This window comes from Cucurbita pepo, chromosome LG12 (assembly GCF_002806865.2).
Source record: "Cucurbita pepo subsp. pepo cultivar mu-cu-16 chromosome LG12, ASM280686v2, whole genome shotgun sequence".
In the NCBI taxonomy this organism is placed as follows: domain Eukaryota; kingdom Viridiplantae; phylum Streptophyta; class Magnoliopsida; order Cucurbitales; family Cucurbitaceae; genus Cucurbita; species Cucurbita pepo.
Genome location: NC_036649.1, coordinates 8,835,075 through 8,853,677, shown reverse-complemented (window position 1 = coordinate 8,853,677; position 18,603 = coordinate 8,835,075). Strand labels below are relative to the sequence as shown.

The following is an 18,603-nucleotide window of genomic DNA, read 5'->3' as shown; positions in this document are numbered from 1 at the left end:
CACGAAAAATAATTATGTATTTGAAGTTAAATAAAGAAAATAGAGTTTTGTTGGATAAAATAATGTATTATTATCTTTCACTTATAATAACATTTTTTTCAATACTATCCTACAATATTTATAGCTTTAATCTTATATTATAACAAAGTTAATTAGTTGTTACTTCATCCAGATTAATATTTCGTCATTATTTCATCAAGATCATAATTTCTACTCTCGATTATATTGAGAGAAGTTTTATTAATTCATTTAGTTGTTGAATTATTTATTAATTATTAAAAATATCCATGAATTTGAAACTATTTAACCTAAAATGAGGAACAAAATTAAATTAGGATGATATTAATTTTTTAGATCCTATTTTTAAAGGAGTGCTACCATGGAATGTGGCTGCAATGTTGCTCATGAGGGTGGGTTTGGTTGGGGCTCAGTTTGAGGTTCAGTCCGAAAAATCAATATACAACTACTAATTTCTAAGTATTACATTCCACTGCAAGTCGGGCTGATTTAGGAATTCATCATTTACAGGGATTACCAATTTAACTTTAAGGTTAATTTTTGGAAAACAACTCTGTTTTGGTGATTTAGCCTTGTGTCACAACATAATTATCATAATAACTTTTTTTCGGTGTATAAATTTTGTGATATAATTTAATTTGAGTACTCACTTTTAGCTAAATCATACATAAATAAGTTTAATGAATCATTTCTTATAAGTGTGTGGGCGTTTTAAAGTCGTGAGACTGACAACGATAACAGGTCGTGAGACTGACAACGATAACAGGTCGTGAGACTGACAACGATAACAGGTCGTGAGACTGACAACGATAACAGGTCGTGAGACTGACAACGATAACAGGTCGTGAGACTGACAACGATAACAGGTCAAGGGTCAAAATCGACACTAGTAGAAAATCATACGTAAATAAGTTTAATGAATCATTTCTTATAAGTGTGTGGGCGTTTTAAAATCGTGAGACTGACAACGATAACAGGTCAAGGGTCAAAATCGACACTAGTAGAGGCATTTGGTTTCGACAATATTCACTAGGAGAGGCATTTGGTTCATGTTTCAAAATCATAAGATAAGTAACACGCCAAAATGGAGAACAAATAGTGGTGTCACCAAATGGCCTAAAATTTTGTATTATACAAACTGATTGTCTGTATTTTCTATTTTATGTTTCGAAATATTGATGTTTTTGTTGCTAACTTAGGTATGTTTTGAAAATTAATGAAAGTTGTTGTTAACTCACGTCACTCATTACGAGCTTGCACACATGTTCTAGAGCTACTCGGTTAGATACGGAACCTTGTGCATTATCCTAAGGGTGCCCCAAAGTTCTTCCGCCGAATTATAGTTCAGAATCATCTCCAAATCTCGATTAGAGCAGGCATATACCAAACCTGAATACCACCCGAAGCCACTTGAAGAATACTTGTAGAATACTTGGTAAAAAAATCATCTTTCAAGAAGCTTGTCTAGTATTATTCATATATTCAAATCATAACAAAATATTATATACCAGATTCTATATTTTCTTTTTTTTCTACTTTTTATTTTAAAATATTGATATTGAAAAGTTAATAAATCTCAACGTATTATTACGATGAAACTATCTAACACAAGATTAGGAAGATATTAATTTTTGTTCGGATAACCTATTTTTAATCTTCGAATAACTATCTTTTTCTGTCTTAGGCACGGAATCAGCAAAATTAGTTAGATAATTAATTTTCTTTAATTTTTTTTGTCTATATATTTACCTCAGGTTCAACGTTAATAGATAGACCCAACCAAAATTTGGTCCAGAAATGATAAAGAATGTGGCTGCATTGTTTCTCGTGATGGTAGGTTTGGTCGGGGCTCAGCTTGAAGTTGAGTCTGAGAAGATCAATGTAGAGCCGCCGTGAATTTCCAGTTATAACATTCATTTGGTTAACGATCTACAAGTCCTTGGTATAACGGTGCATTGCAAGTCGAAGGATGATGATTTGGGAGTTCATAATTTGCCTCATCGGGGAGATGATTACCATTTTAGTTTTAAGATTAATGTTTGGCAATCAACCCTCTTTTGGTGCAGAGTGGAAAAGCAGAATGCATACATCTCTTTCGAATGTTTTTGGACAGAAATACACCACAGATGGCTTNTCAGCTTGAAGTTGAGTCTGAGAAGATCAATGTAGAGCCGCCGCGAATTTCCAGTTATAACATTCATTTGGTTAACGATCTACAAGTCCTTGGTATAACGGTGCATTGCAAGTCGAAGGATGATGATTTGGGAGTTCATAATTTGCCTCATCGGGGAGATGATTACCATTTTAGTTTTAAGATTAATGTTTGGCAATCAACCCTCTTTTGGTGCAGAGTGGAAAAGCAGAATGCATACATCTCTTTCGAATGTTTTTGGACAGAAATACACCACAGATGGCTTCGTAATAGATGCCAAGATGGAGATGTAGGAACTTGTACCTGGAAGTTTAAAGATGATGGAATTTACTTGAGACACAATTCAGCTAATACGGATGAATTGGTTCATACTTGGATCAATATGTGATGAACAACCTTTATTAATTTATTTTGTTCTTGAGTTATTTATGCTCATGAACAAATGAAAATGTATACCAAGGTTGAAGGTGAATAAAAAGATAAGTTGGGTAACTCTTGTTGATGGTTCGTTTTTTTTTTTTTTTTTTTTTTAAAAAAAAAAAAAAAAAATTGAAATCAGGTCTGGTTCACGTTTTAAAATCATAAGATAAAGATATGTAACCCGACAAAACGGACTTGTACTTATATTGTAATACCGTTTTTAAATTAAAACTAGAAAATTAGGTAGTGAAATATTGATATTGAAAAAATTAATATCGTTTTTAAATTAAAACTAGAAAATTAGGAGGTTGAAATATTGATATTGAAAAAATAAATTGAACTTATTATTGGGATGAAAATTATTACCATGAAATTATCTTCCATGCCCCAAAATTAGTTTCATAATTTATTTTCTTAAACTCATTTCTTTATTTTTTTTTTTTCTATATATTTATCTCAGCTCCAACATTAATAGATAGATCCAACAAAAATTTAGTTCGAAAATGATAAGAAGTGTGGCTGCATTGTTGCTCGTGAAAGTGGGTTTGGTCGTGGCTCAGCCCAAGGTTGAGTCTGAGAAGATCAATATACAACCATTAATTTCCAAGTATTACATTCATTTGATTAACGATCTAAGAATCTCCGATATGATGGTGCACTGCAAGGTTGAGTCTGAGAAGAGGCTTAATTATTGGAAAACAACTCTGTTTTGGTGCAGAATGGATAAGCCGAATGCATATATTATTGGAAAACAACTCTGTTTTGGTGCAGAATGGATAAGCCGAATGCATATATCGCCTGAGAAGAATAGCTCATGGCTTCGTGATAGATGCCAAGATGGAAATTAGGAACTTGAGAAACAATGCAGCTAATACTGAAGAATTGGTTCATACTTGGATCATTACAAGATAAAGAACCGATTCTTTATTATTAGTTCATTTTGTTCTTGAGTTATTCATGAACACATGAAAATGTATCTTTATTATTAATTCATTTTGTTCTTGAGCTATTCATGAACACATAAAAAGTACACAACATTTGAAGTTGAATAAAGAATAGGTAACCCTAGTCGATTTTTTTTTTTTTTTTTTTTACATACATATATATTTTACAACTAAGGTGAAGTTTTGTAAAAACTTGCTTTAAAATATGAGTTGAGCACCGTTTTCAAGGAAATGTAGAATAGCAGGAACATTTAAATAGGTTTGATTCTTTATATAAAAAACCCATTACGAAGATCTCTTCCTTCTCTTCGGGCTCGAACATCAATTGCAATGATTCGATAAACAACTCATTGAAATAGTAGAGATATTTGGTTCACGTTTTAAAATCATGAGATACATAACAGGCTAAACAGATAATATCTTACGTTTCATTTCTCCGAACTGTACTTCTGTTGATTCAAAATCAACCCAAAAAAAAATTCAAAATGGATAAGAACATATTATGGTATATCATGCAAACCTTTTTACCATATATTTAACCGTTGTCTGTATTTTCTATTTAAATATCGATAAAAATTCGTAACTTAGGTAAGTTTTGAACATTACTATAAATCAAATAATAAATTTGTATCTAATTAATATCATGAAATTTTCATAATGCAAAATTAGATAGCTGATTCATTTTCCTTAATTTATGTTTGTGATGTATATTTATATTCACATAATATCAATACATAGATGAACAAAAAAAAAATATATAAAGAAAATGATTAAGAACGTGGTTGTTTTGTTGTTGGGCATGGTGGCTTTTGTTGGGGCTCAGGTTCCGGGAATTATATATCAACCGAAACCTTCAAGGTATCACGTTCATGTTGCTAATGGTCTAAGCACTCTTCCGTTGACAGTGCATTGCCAGTCCAAAGACGATGATTTGGGGATTCACCATTTGCCTAATCGTGGAGATGAATTCCAATGGAACTTTAAGGTAAACTTTTGGGGAACAACCCTTTTTTGGTGCAGATTAGAGAGGCCAGATGCGTATGTCGCTTTTGAAACCTTTTGGCCTGAGTCGAAGAATACATGGCTCCGTGAGAGGTGCAGAAATGGAACTCAAGGAACTTGTTTATGGATAGCTAAAGATGATGGAATTTACCTGTTTAACTTTCCTGCTAATAATGACGAGTTGATTCACAAATGGATCTTTTAGTCATTCACTTTATTCTACGAACAACAAATAAAATACAGCAAAATAAAGTGAATAATTTGAACGCTTGCTCATGGTTCGTTTTTTTTGTATCACATATTTGATAACTATTTAACAAGAAAAATGAAAACTTACGTAAGGACATTAAAATGACCAAAATACCCTTCTAGGGTTAGATTTTGACTTTTAATTTTTTTTTTTTTTTTTTTTCGAGTTTCTGAAATTCTTTAATCATTTGAATGTAACCATCATCTTGAAATTTGATGTTAAAGATCCTCAATAAAATCTCATAAATTAAAATTTTAAAAATTAATTATTGTCGGGGACTCGAATATTCAATGACGAATCACGCGATAAATCCCGTAGATTTATCACTATAAAAATTAAAAACCCAATTACCCAAAAGAACTAAAAGAAAAAGAAATGGCCAAATTCAAAATTATTCCTTCATTTCTTCTTCTTCTTCTTCTTTTCTCACAATCCTTGTCTCCATCTCTGTGTTCGGAGACCAAAGGGAGTGTCTTCCCTGCCTTTATCCGTTGGCACGTGACCGTCACCAATGGCTTAAACGGGGCGGTAGCGATGTCGGTTCATTGCCAATCACAGGACGATGATCTCGGCCTCCACACACTCCCTCCGACCGCCGATTTCTCGTGGAGTTTTGAGGCCAATTTCTTCCACACCACACTCTTCTGGTGCCGCCTTCAGAAAGGCGGCGGAGGTGGCGGCGGCGTTGAGGCAGCTTTTAAGGTGTTTTGGCATGATGCCCGGTTGTTTGAGAAATGTGGGTGGAAGAACTGCGTTTGGATCGCCAAAGATGATGGCATTTACATTAAGAACTTTGCCAAGGGGATTGATGAACTTAGTTACACATGGGAAGCTTGAATTGAATATTAGTTTTAATCCATTTTTGTTTGTTTTTTTTATTTTATTTGGTGTTTATCGGTCGGAATTGTTTCAATTTGGTCGCTCGTGTTTTAAATAATAGAGATTAAAGTAAGAAAACACGAGTTTTGATAAGAATTGGAATAAAATTTTTAGATCGGTTAAGTATGATACAAGTCTAGAAAGTCGACCTAATAAATACACTAAATTCATTAGCTACGACTCGATTAGCTTTTTTTTTATATTGTTGTTTGAGCCGTAAATGGTGTCCCTCTTCTTAGACCTTGGAATCCACGAGTACCCGCGGAGGACCAAGAAATAACTTAACCCCGTACATTCAATTACAATTGTATTGTTGAAACTTTCTTGAACATGAATAATGCCCTTTAGTATTTTACGTGTACTTGAGCTAATAAGTCCATTTCTACGTGAACCGAATCCAGATCCTACTTGCTCCAGTGAATAACTAAAAAGAAATAGATGAGAAATAGCAGAAAAAGAAATTAAGTATAAAAATCTCTCATCGATTTAGTGATTAACTGTTGGCCAGCTTTTTTGTATGCATTATCCGAGTAGAGGACTTTGATTATTCGATAGCTGAAATCAGAAGTCAAAATTTGATAGATAGAAATCCCGTAAAAACTTCTATCGAAGAATGGGCTAGACGTTTTGCTAACCCATCCCTTTTAAATTTTAATCTTATACATATGCCCCATAACACATAGGAAATGGGGGACCAACAAGAAAAACTATTCTACACGTAAGGGCAAATTAGTAATAAACCAAAAAGAATAGTTCGTTCACTTTATTCCTCTTTATTTTATTTTTTTTTATATATAAAAATAAAAAAATAAGTATATACTTTCTAATTATTCCTACATTTTCCACAAAAAAATAATTACCTTTAACAAAAATAGTAAAAGAAACCAATTTGCGCTTGAACTAGATAGAGAAGTTAATCACACCAATTTGAGCATAATTCAACTAAAGGAGGATTAATCACACCAATTTGAACATAGTTCAACTAAACAAGGAGGATTAATCAAATCATTTAAAACGCTGAAAATAATATCATTGGAATAATAATAAATAAATAAAAAGTTAAGAATTTTTATTGCATCTGAAAAATGTCACCTTCAATGGTTCCATACCAAAAACTATTCCCAAAGAACAAAAAATGTAAATATACCAAAAATGACCCTAGTTCACACTTTCATCTCCTACAGAAGACCTAATCTTTACAGTGAATTTGCTCATCTTCCACTTTCAGACAACATTGAAAAATTCAGTGTGAAACAAGTTCAGAGTTCATATTCCAAATGCAAGTGGAAATGGCTATGAAACAAGTTCTATTATGATGGAGGAAAAGAATCTTGAATATCATGCAGTGGGAACCATGGTCCAGGAAGAAACATGGAAATGCCTCTCGAGTTTGGAATACTTCAACGACGACGACGACGACGACAACAACCATGTCAAGTTGGATCTATCAGCATCAGCATCAGCATCCTGGACCCGACCCCGACCAAATGCAACACAATAGTTTCGTGTAAAAAGAAATTCTCTACTTTCTTTCTATCACAATCTAACAGAATCACAAAGTCAGGAAAAGGACTAGGATGCCATGAATGATCAAAACAAGATCCAAAATGCAAAAGGGGTATAGATTTTTATTTACAGGGACGTGGTTGGTTGTTACATGTTATTTGCGAATATATATCGTATTAGCAAGCAGCGGACGGGCATGTTCAAAGCTTTCGACGCTCTAACATGCACCAAAACTTGCCCAGAAAGTGTGTTTCTTGAGTCCATGCATTCAAAATATTAACCTACAATATGTGAAAGACGAGTAAATAACGATGTCAACCGAACTTATTTTGAAGTGCAATTAATCTATGGACAAAGAATCATACAACCAATGAGTATTTTGAACTCCGAAAAGATATATGAAGAAGTTTACCTGATTGATGATTTTCGTGGTTTTCAGGAACCTGACTCGTACCTGGCCGGATCGTATTCGGCTGAACTGGCTGATGATTCTGTAAAAGGTTTAAGGTTCCAATTTGCAAGGTTGATAATCTAACACGCTGAATTTCAATACAGAATGAAGGTAACATGCGAAAAAGTACCTGCAGAGGCTGTGTCATATGGAACGGCATCTGGTTCGAGCTAAGAAACTGCTGATATGAATCGGGAAAACCCGAAACTGAAGGTGGGGTTGCATTTTGTGTTCCAACTGAGTTAGCCATTGGATTGAGTTGATTATTCGTCGCTTGAGCTCGAGATGGATCGCTGTCGGGAACAGGAGACGTTGCAAAGGGAGGGAGAGGGAATCTCGGGCCCATATGAGCTGCTGCTGCTGCTGCGGCCGCTCCAGCTTGCATTGGCAAGTTTGAACCAGCAAGGAGATTATGAAATTGCATCATTGGTCTATTCATGCCCATTTCCATTCCCATTCCCATCCCCATCCCCATCCCCATTCCCATCCCCATTGGCTGTGGCAAGTATTGCTGAACGCCCGGGAACATCATCGGCATCATTCCGCATCCCATCGACATCATCTGGGTTATAAACAGTCATTGCTAAAGTTATCAAGATGCATCAGCTTATAATGTTTAAGTGCTAAACATTGACAATAATGTTTACTAATATGCTTGTTGTATATGTATATGCAGAGAAGTCACAATGAACATCTACCAATCTGAGACGTTGAAATGCAGCAGGCAGAATCGCTGCGAATATGTTTTATTTATTATTCGCTCTACCATCCCTCTGTGGGATCCCACATTCGTTGGAGTGGGAAACGAAGCATCCTTATAAGGGTGTAGAAACTTCTCCCTATCAGACGCGTTTTAAAAACCTAGAGGGAAAACCCGAAAGGAAAAGTACAAAGAGGACAATATCTGCTAGCAGTGGGCTTAGGCCATTACAAATGGTATCAAAGTCAAACACCGAGCGATGTGCCAGTGAGGAGACTGAGCCCCGAAAGGGGGTGGACACAAGGCGGTGTGCTAGCAAGAATGTTGGGCCCCGAAGGGGATGGATTGTGAGATCCCACATTGGCTGAGGAGAAGAACGAAACATTCTTTATAAGGGCATTAGAACGCTGGGCCCCGAAGGGAGTGGGTTGTGAGATCCCACATCGGTTGGGGAGGAGAACGAAACATTCTTTCTAAGGGCACTAGGACACTAGGCCCCGGGGGGGGGGGGGTGAATTGTGAGATCCCACATCGGCTAGGGAAGAGAACAAAACATTCTTTATAAGGGCACTGGGACGCCGGACCCTGAAAGAGGGTGGATTGTGAGATCCCACATCAGCTGGGGAGGATAACGAAACATTTTTCGTAAGGGCACTGGGACGCTGGGCCCCAAAGGGAAGTGGATTGTAAGATCCCACATCGAATGGGAAGGAGAACGAAGCATTCTTTATAAGGGCACTGGGACGATGGGCCCCGAAGGGAGGTGAATTGTGAGATCCCACATCGGCTAGAGAGGATAATGAAACATTTTTCATAAGGGCACTGGGACGCTGGCCCCAAAGGGAAGTGGATTGTGAGATCGACTGGGGAGGAGAACTAAGCATTCTTTACAAGGGCACTAGGACTTTGTGGTTGTGAGATCTCACATCAGGTGGAGGAGAACTAAATATTAAACATTCTTTACAAGGGTGTAGAAACCTCTCCCTAGAAAACACGTTTTAAAAACCTCGAGGGGAAGTCCAAAGAGGACAATGGGGCCATTACAGTTTTATTGATCTAAATAGGAGACATTTCTGATTCATACATTTCCTTGTACCAAAGTTAAGCTTATACTTATATCCCTAAGGAAGAACTCAAAGCATGTACCTGCACTTGCAACTGAAGAGTCTTCAAGTACTCAATCGCTTCATCCAACATCGAAGCCTTATCAGTCTGAAAATCAATAGGGAACTCAACATAAGTTTGCACATTGGAAAGAAAGAAACATTCAACTGAAAACCACAACGAAGCTAAGCAACCAACCTTGTTGCATCGAGGTATGAGTTCCTGTAACGCCTTCATCTTCTCGTTTATCCGATCCCGACGTCTCTGCAAGTAGAATTGCAATATTTCACTTCACATCCAAGAGGAAAACAACACTACCAAAAAGGAAACATTTGCTTGATCACAAGCATACAATAGTACTAATAAACTCAATCGCGCACCCTCTCCGAGAGGTTGTGAACCTCGGCAGCACGAGATCGCTTGGTCGATGTCGACCCCTGCATTTGCTTCTTCAGATCAGCAGATTCGTAGTCAACATCCTAATGAAAAAGAACATTAGCAAATCACCCAAGAACTGCAAAACAATACATTCAGCAATTATCTGTGGAGCTTTCAATGGCCACTGTTCAACCACGCATTTCAAACAGTTTGATTTGATGCAATTCTGTTTCATATGATCATAGTGATTTTTCGTTAAAATACTGATGAAGTGTAACAGTCTTTGAAAAGGATAAGAGTTTTGTTTACATCGCTTTGGCACTCCGTGTCATCGAGAGCTCTTCCCTTTCGCTTCCGGTCATCGGCAGCAAGTTTCGGACAAGGGGGCTCGGCGCTGGCGCTAGAGTCGCCGGGAGACGAAGTGACAGTTATTTCACAAGTCGTCATCTCTTTCTCCCCAATGCCATCGCCACCGACCGACGAACCTCCGATTCCACCGTTGCCGCGAGCGGTCTCGTACCGCACATCACCACAACTCACCACCTCCACAAGCTTCCTCCTCACCATCTCCGAAGCCCTAGACTCCGGCCCCACAGACGGCGTGTCACAAGAATCAACCATCGTCGATTCCCGCACCATGACCTTCGAATTCAATGGCTCCGATTCGCCCGTTGCTTTGTTCCTCGAGAACTGCATAGAAGTCTGCGCTTCAGGAATCCGGCTAGGAGGAATCGGTGGCCGCGGTGTGAGAGTGACCGTCGCTGTTGTAGACGGTCGGAGCTCCGGTTGAGGATTGGCGCAAAGAGGAACAGAGATGGCAGGGAAGAGGAGGTCGGAGCAGAAATTATGATCCTCAACGAGAGGATAGTTAAGCCAAGCGGCCATTTCATCTTCTTGCATAAAGAGTTCATGAGGTTCCTCCAAATGAGCCGACGGCCGGATCTCTCTCACCGCCGCCTGATCTTGCGGAATCGAACCATCGAATTTGGACGGCGGAGATTTACGGACCGACCTCTGGTTCTGGCTATGTGTCACCACTTGACCGTTCTGCCATAGCAGCTCCACCACGTCATCATCCGGCCTACGAATTTCAAACTCTCAGTCCATAAAAACAAAATAAAAAACAAATCAACAAATAAATCTTCAAACAACGCTTACAGAGACGATTTTCTCGGCCTGGTTAAATTAGAGAATGTCGGAAGAGAGAAATCGTCGGCCATTTCAAAATCAGGAACGCAATGGTTCATCCTCAATCTTCCAACCATCAATTACCTGGTGAAAACTAAAATCACAGAAACTTCAACCTTCAATCGACTGAGAAGAAACCGAAGAAGAAAGAGCCACTCACAGAAAAAAGAAAAGAACAATCCGCCATGGATGAACACCATGAAAATAAGAGATTAGATGATATCCAAAACCAAACTCCTCCTCAACAGTAAGCTTCGAAGTGAGCACAACAATGGCGTATGTGAAAAGAAACTTCTAGAAAAATTGTGGATAGAAATGGAATCTTATCTTAACAGGTATTTGAGGAGATGGATTATGATGAATTAGGGTTGAGGAAGAATGGGGAAGGCGGCTGGTCCTCCTCCGGCAGCAACAATGGCGGAAAGCCAGAGATAAGGAAAGCGTTTGTAAAAATGGGAATAAAAAAGGGTAGGGAAGACGACCTCTATCCAATGCCCTCTCTCTTTCCCGATGTTTATGTTTTTTTCCTTCCTTTTTCCCTTTTTACCCTCCTAATTTTTTATATTTTTTTAACTTCTTTTTTAATAATAAATTTTTATTTAATCATTTTATTTTCATTATTTAAACCAGACATCTTACAATTTTAATATTTAAATTCCAGAAAAACTATAACTAACTATGAAACAGTTAAGGTCCCAACATAACGTTGACTTGGGATGGATAGTCGTCAATTCAAACTTCTATCTATTTGGAGTTTCTGACATGACGAGTGAGTTCATAAACAACAATCGTACCTGTTTTCTGCATAGATAATGTCAATAGTACACATAAATTCAATAAAGTGCGTAAAAGTTGGATCGCGATAGGAAAATTTTGTTACACACCGACGCTTCAAGAGAGAGAAATTTGAAAATTAAATCGAAAGTTGAAATCACACCTGATGATAGCCTTGAAATATCAAGTCATGCAATGTGAGATCCCATGTCGGTTGAAGATGGGAACAGAGCATTATTTATAAGGGTGTGAAAATTTCTTCCTAACAAACACGTTTTAAAAACCTTGAGGGGAAACCCGAAAGATGACAATATCTACTAGCAGTGGGTTTAGGCTGTTACGTGCATCATCTTTATTGTTGTGAATAGTTTCATGTCTAATATGAAGTTCTTCATCAATATGTCGTTCTCGCATAAATAAAAGACAAAATGTCATTTTCTAGGGTTTCGTCTCATTAATTAGAGATAGGAAAATAAGCTTGTTCGTACACCATTGGCGTTCGTATAGATTTTTATTGATTTATCTCAAATTTTAATTGGCCTAAGTCAAATTTATTTACATTTATCTTCTCCGTGGATCGATAGGATTTGAAAATTGTTATCGTATCTCGAGCCTTATCTTCACGACTTGTGCTCGAGATCTCTCAGCATTATTACCAGTTTTGTCGTAAGGATGAAGCATTCGTCACTAGAAATTACGTATCGAAACTCGCCTTGTCGCTATACTCGCTAGTAGGTTCAACCTAGACCGACTAAACCTAGGAATTTGTGCGTATTTAAATTCGCTAATTATGAAGATTAGCAGGTGTTAATTAAAAAAAATTTAAAGATTGAGAATGCCACGTGGTGCGTTTAATTGGAAACGGACAATTAACGGTAAACCGTCACTAAAAGGATTAATTAAGAACCAATAAACATGCCTCCATGTCAGCAAATTAAAAATAAAAGCGAAAAGAAAAGGCTCTCCTTATCCCACGTCATTTCTAGGAGCGTATTAAACACGCGCCAATTATGAGGGGAAATGACAACTATTTCTCCCACTAATTTGAGTGGACCAAAATAGATAAATTTTAATTTTTTTTTAATTAAAGAGATAATTTTTTTATTTTAAAAAATAAATATATTTTTTCATTGGAAATTGGTGGCCACAAAATTAGGAGTATAAGTAGACAAAATACATAAGCTTATATACCCTATCATTTTCAAATATGCCATTGCACTTATTACAATAATTAATGATTTACAATAAATATATATATATGGAGGCTCGACCCCTTTCTCTGGAGCCCTCGAACAAAGCGACATTTTAGTCACTTTTGACTAAACCTTCGAGGCTCACAAATGGCTCTGATACCATGTTAGGAATCTCAGATCTCCACAATGATATGATATTGTCTATTTTGAGCACAAGCTCTCGTGATTGAAAATGACTATGTATGAATGAGAATGATTCTCAAGATATAATAATAAAAAAAAATGTTTAAAAGAATTAATGGTTATTATTTACCGGAGCCATAACTTATGGCTTCGAGCCTATGAAGCCTTTTATGGATCATGTTCCCTAACCATACTCTTAAGTGGACCTCCAAAGTCCAATCCATCTTTTCATGTTGATTTGGAATTCTAAAGCCTCAATCATTCGGTTTAGGAGGAACTTCGCTTCGATGGATGTATACTTCATGACCCATGTACGTGTCGTGTTTTATAATTGAATAACATATACTACGTTACGTTTTATGCTATCATATATCCAAGAACCCAATCCGACCCAACTTGAATTTTTTTTTTTTATTTCATTAAAATTCATGACATCGTTTATAATAATAATAAAAAAAAAATTCACGTATAATAGACATGTCATGCATGTAGTGACGTCTCTATTTTATTAAGAAAATTAAGGTCACGAGAGGTTGGTGAGCGAGGTAATATGAGAAAGATATTGTTGTCGAATGATTGTCGATGGTGGGTCGATACATTTGGTTGTTTCTCACATTTTTCCCCTTCTCTACATATTGTTTTGTCCCTCTTGTTTGTAGCATCTCTTATGATCATCTTTTTTTTTTTAATAAAAAATAAAATTAAGCCATGTGACACGTGTTGCTATTCTAGTGGCGGAAGGAATATATATTTAGAGGAAAGATTAAGCTTACCACGTGTCATCTCAACACACGTTTCGTCTCCTGATTGGACCGAAACTTCAAACTTGCTTTGTCATCTTTTTTTATTTTTAGTGATTCAAAAAAAATATTATAATTATTTTTTCCAACTCGAAATATTTAATTTAAGATTAAATGCTAAAAAGTTAATTAATAAAATCAAATATTAAAAATTTATAGATAATATTGAATGTTCAATAAATTAAATATATTATTTAACGTAATAAAATAACTAAAATAAATATATTTCATGTACGACTTTTTTTTTTAATTAATTAAATATTTAAAAAAAATAGTGCTGCAGTTGGAGTTCCCAGACAAAGGGGAGGGATTAAATAGGTGGCAAGTGAAGGAAATGCCAAGTCAGCATTTGGGTATCCACGTGTACGTGATTACGTGTTGCCTATTTGGCTTTTTTTGGGGAACTTTTTGGGGGCAAAGGAACTGTCTCCCTTTTGTACTTTTAATTCAGACTCTGCGCTCTCTTTTTTCTCAAAATTAAATATATATTTCAATTTTATTTTATTATATTTATGACTGTGGTCGCGAGACATTTTTTAGACTCAACTTAATTATTTTAAGTAAATAAAAATATATTTTTAAAATTAATTATAGAGGTTCGAACTATAATTGATTTTAATAAATCAACAAACTTCTAACACTAAAATATGGGAGACAGACTGGTTGACTAATTTTAAATAGTTTATAAGTCTCTCGATTTTGTGATATTTTGTTGCGAATGCAGGCACATAGATCATGATCAAAGTGCTTGTTAGTTGCATTGGAAGACTATTATCGTATTTTTATTTGTATTTCTAAACAACTCAAGCTCACTAGATATTGTTTGTTTTGACTCATTACGAGTTGCATATTTTCGTTCTTCTACTTTAAAATGACATCTTCATGTATATGAATAATAAACGTGAGTCGATCTAGGGTTTTAAAAAGTCGGGTCGTTACATAACGAAATATTATTGGTGATTTTCGTTAAAGTTATTAATCATTAATTGTTTTAGTTGTTGTTGTCAAACATGGGAAGAACTTCGATTTATTTTAGTGATTTAAAAACCACGAACATAACAAGAACATAAGTATAGATGTCTCATCTTATTCGAGACGGGTACGGTATAATAAGTTCATAGATCGATATAGGTGTTCTTAACGAGTCATAGGGTTAAGAAAGGCTAGGTTTTGATTTGTTTAAGGCAGCCAGCTTCTGGGTTTGAGAGGGTAATTTGACGCAGGTGGCTAACCCAATGGCTTGAAGAAACTTAATGAAATACCAACCAAAATCAATCTCCCACCATTCATGCCCATGCCTCGCTGAATACTCGAAGGCGTGGTGGTTGTTGTGCCATCCTTCTCCAAACGTTATCAAAGCTACCATCCTGAAAAAACGTACGAATTTGATCAGATGTAACGACTCAAACCCACCGCTAACAGATATTGTACTCTTTATACTTGTTGTTCTCCTACTAACTCGATGTGGGATCTCACAATCCACCCCCTTCAGGATCCAACGTATAAACAATGTTTTGTTCTCCTCTCTACCCAACGTGGGATCTCACAATCCACCTTCGTTGGAGTCGAGTGTCCTTCGCTGACACTCATTCCTTTCTCCAATCGATGTGGGACCCCACCAAATCCCCTAGTGTCCGGCTTTGATATTATTTGTAATGATCCAAGTCCATCACTAGCAGATATTATCCTCTTTCGGCTTTCTTTCCTTTCAAGGTTTTTAAAACTCATTTGCTTGGAAGATGTTTTGTTTCCTCCCAACCAATGTGGGATCTCACACTTTTCTTCAAAAATTTTAAAACGTATCTGCTAGAGAGGGGTTTTTACATCCACATAGAAGAATGTTTCGTTCTCCTCTCCAACCGACGCGGGATCTCATAAAAAAGTTCTTCAAGTGCAAATAGTAAAAAAAGAGAGAAGAAAATTACCAATTGTTCTTAGATAAATCACCCGTATTCCATGGTTGCTTTCCCCAAATATGGCAGACCGAATTGACCATAGATGTTACATGCAAGCTCACTACGAACCTCACGCACTACGAATAGTTCAATCAACACAAAACCCTAATCAATTTGGAGGTTAATCAATACTTATAATCATAATCAAACCATGCTTAGATTAATCATACCATTCCCCATATGACATAAGGAACTCCTCCAATAGCAAACAGCAACACTGAAAGAGCCAATGGATGAAGCCAATAGGTTTTATGCATAAACCTATAGAACCATTGTTTCTCCAAGTCTCTGACATTGTCTGGATTTGCATACTTAATAAAGAACATAAACTTGTTTCTTTCCACCTTTTTAAAGTTCTTAAAATAGTTCGGACACACTTTTTTAGTCAAGTTATAAGAATCGAAAAACCACATCATTTGACTAAACCAGAATCCGTATATAGGACTATGTGGATCTCGTTCCGTATCTACATATAGATGATGACATCTGTGTGTACTCACCCAATCGATCGGATCACCCTAAAAAAAAACAAATGGTTACGAAACACAATATAAATAGAATATGACGTACAGGTTGGCAATGTTGAACCTGAATTGTATGAGCGGCACAATAAGCAAGTGAATACTCTAGCCATTTAGGCAGTTTGAAAGCCCGATGTGTAAGATTTCTATGATACGAAACACTAATAGCCATGCCGGTTAGATTTCCTAATATCATAGCAAGAAAGAAACAAGTCCAAGTGAAATAGAAGGGTGCCAATATACAAAGTAGATGCAAAAGGAGAATGTATGAAGCATTATTTGTATCCAGCTTCGTCCACCTTTTCCTCGTAAACAGCATTGGAGGAGATTTCACCATGTTCTTTGCCTCTTTTTTGTTCTTGTTCTTGCAGCTATTGTTGAGGCTTCATCTATGGCGTACGTGTATTTATACTTGTGAAGAACATTAATATAAAGTTACAATTTTAGTTTATACACCCTTACCAATTTCGAGCTAAATTTGGTTGAACGTTCTCCCTTATTTATTACCCACGTTGATGTAACGACCCAGATCCACAGCTAGCAGATATTGTCCTCTTTGGGCTTCCTCTCCTAGGGGAATGTTTCCACACCCTTATTAAGGGTGGTTTGTTCTCCTCCCCAACCAATGTGGGACATCCCAATCCACCTCCCTTCGGGGCCCAGCGTCCTCGCTGGCACTCGTTCATTTATTCAATCGATGTGGGACCGCCCCCAAATCCACCCCGCTTTGGGGCCCAGAGTCCTTACTGGCACACCGCCTCGTGTCTACCCCCCTTCGGGAAACAGCGAGAAGGCCGACACATCGTCCGGTGACTGACTCTGATACCATTTGTAATGACCCAAATCCACCGCTAGCAGATATTGTTCTCTTTGGGCATTGTGATGTCCCAATTGGTTGGGGAGGAGAACAAACCACCCTTTAGATGTGGAAACCTTCCCCTAGCAGACGCATTTTAAAGCCTTGAGGGAAAGCACAGAAGGGGAGGCCGAAAGAGGACAATATCTGCTAGCGATGGATCTGGGTCATTACAGTTGATTTCTGATTCACTAACGTATGCACTCATTTCTTCTCTTGGGTTAAATTATAAATTCAATCGCTATCGTGTTAGATATGTATAGACTTTACTCATAATCTATTTAATTCTCTTTAAATAGCGTTTAGAAGATAAATTGATTATATTTGTCATGTTCTTGAACTTTCATCAATGCACAAAAATGATGTATGTAGGGTTGGTATGTGAAAGTGATACTCAATAAAAATGATGCATACAGGACGAAGGTTAGGAAGTATAAATTGATTTTTTTTTAGTAAGTTTCGTGTGCATGAATGTGATGTTTATGAAACTATGCACATCTCGAGAATTAGTAAAGAATTAGAATCCATACCAAATTTTAGGTTCTCACCCCGATAGTAGGATCACTATCGAAAAATACATCCTAGATGACGGACGATGTTTACTACAAACCATGAAATATGACCGATATCTACGTCATATGACCGCAATATCAATTTCTATCAAAATATTAAGGTTAGTTCAATGGACAAAAATATATACCATCTACCAAAGGTAGAGATGTTCGTTTAATCTGTGGGACTGAGGTCCTATGGTGACCTCCTTCGAGCGAGCCTAGAATTGAGGAGGGAGCGAGAGATATTTATCTCCATTAGCAAAATAGGGTATGTCCCCTATTCTTCGTGCTAACGAGGATGTACATGGTTTGGATTGGGTTGGGTTGAGGGAATTTTTTGGACCAACCAAAAGATTAGGTTGGTTAGATTGGTAACCCAATTCAACCCGAAAATTTTTGCAACCAACCTAAGGTTAGGTTGTCGAGTTGTTATAAAATTTTTTATTTATCCACAATTCATTATTATTCAATACAATCTTACATAAAATATATTAAAAGATTACAAACAAACACATATTAATCTATAATCATTAAAAAAAAAAAAATTATAATGTCCTAATTCAATATTACCACAGAACTCAGACAACTAAATACAGACACTTCCTTTAAGTTACTTTAACAAATATTTTACCTGACATGTTAGAGGTCCTATCCGAAAAACAATGTAACAGGTTGTAACATAGATAATAAACAAATTTGGAAGCAGGTAGCCTCGAAACGACGGCGATGGACCTCACGTAGGCTATGGTCGACCCACCTCCTCCACGACGTGATT

The 18,603-nt window shown here is 36.7% G+C and overlaps 3 protein-coding genes across 4 annotated transcripts; 1 reads left to right on the top strand and 2 right to left on the bottom strand.

Annotated features, from left to right (window-relative positions):
• Positions 1 to 4,333: 4,333 nt before the first annotated feature.
• On the top strand, positions 4,334 to 4,741 carry LOC111807776 (S-protein homolog 74-like). Its single transcript, XM_023693643.1, has one exon. It carries the CDS (start codon positions 4,334 to 4,336, stop codon positions 4,739 to 4,741), a length of 408 nt encoding a protein of 135 aa, XP_023549411.1.
• Positions 4,742 to 6,955: 2,214 nt separating this feature from the next.
• On the bottom strand, positions 6,956 to 11,491 carry LOC111807235 (transcription factor PIF1-like). 2 transcript variants are annotated; one of them, XM_023692870.1, is made up of 9 exons: positions 11,153 to 11,491; positions 10,963 to 11,086; positions 10,114 to 10,885; positions 9,807 to 9,905; positions 9,625 to 9,690; positions 9,469 to 9,534; positions 7,753 to 8,184; positions 7,584 to 7,662; positions 6,956 to 7,452 (listed from the first exon to the last, which is right to left on the bottom strand). In XM_023692870.1, the coding sequence occupies exons 2-9, from the start codon at positions 11,067 to 11,069 to the stop codon at positions 7,448 to 7,450; spliced, it is 1,626 nt and encodes a 541-aa protein (XP_023548638.1). In that variant the 5' UTR covers positions 11,070 to 11,086; positions 11,153 to 11,491; the 3' UTR covers positions 6,956 to 7,447. The 2 variants fall into 2 exon arrangements, with proteins under 2 accessions (XP_023548638.1, XP_023548639.1); XM_023692871.1 differs by having other exon boundaries at positions 10,963 to 11,076.
• Positions 11,492 to 15,095: 3,604 nt separating this feature from the next.
• On the bottom strand, positions 15,096 to 16,755 carry LOC111807775 (palmitoyl-monogalactosyldiacylglycerol delta-7 desaturase, chloroplastic-like). The gene is made up of 5 exons (XM_023693642.1): positions 16,486 to 16,755; positions 16,275 to 16,415; positions 16,068 to 16,208; positions 15,868 to 15,974; positions 15,096 to 15,309 (listed from the first exon to the last, which is right to left on the bottom strand). Exons 1-5 carry the CDS (start codon positions 16,753 to 16,755, stop codon positions 15,096 to 15,098), a joined length of 873 nt encoding a protein of 290 aa, XP_023549410.1.
• Between the last annotated feature and the right edge of the window lie 1,848 nt (positions 16,756 to 18,603).

Excerpts from the sequence above, each read along its gene's own strand:
- LOC111807776 (XM_023693643.1), top strand. The coding sequence starts at position 4,334 with ATGGTGGCTTTTGTTGGGGCTCAGGTTCCGGGAATTATATATCAACCG.
- LOC111807235 (XM_023692870.1), bottom strand. The coding sequence starts at position 11,069 with ATGGTTGGAAGATTGAGGATGAACCATTGCGTTCCTGATTTTGAAATG. Across the intron at positions 9,906-10,113 it reads ACACGGAGTGCCAAAGCGAT|GATGTTGACTACGAATCTGC; the intron begins GTAAACAAAACT and ends CTTTTTCATTAG. Across the intron at positions 8,185-9,468 it reads CTCTTCAGTTGCAAGTGCAG|ATGATGTCGATGGGATGCGG; the intron begins GTACATGCTTTG and ends TTTATAACCCAG.
- LOC111807775 (XM_023693642.1), bottom strand. The coding sequence starts at position 16,755 with ATGGTGAAATCTCCTCCAATGCTGTTTACGAGGAAAAGGTGGACGAAG. Across the intron at positions 16,209-16,274 it reads CTTATAACTTGACTAAAAAA|TATGCAAATCCAGACAATGT; the intron begins GTGTGTCCGAAC and ends TTCTTTATTAAG. Across the intron at positions 15,975-16,067 it reads CTTATGTCATATGGGGAATG|TGCGTGAGGTTCGTAGTGAG; the intron begins GTATGATTAATC and ends AACTATTCGTAG.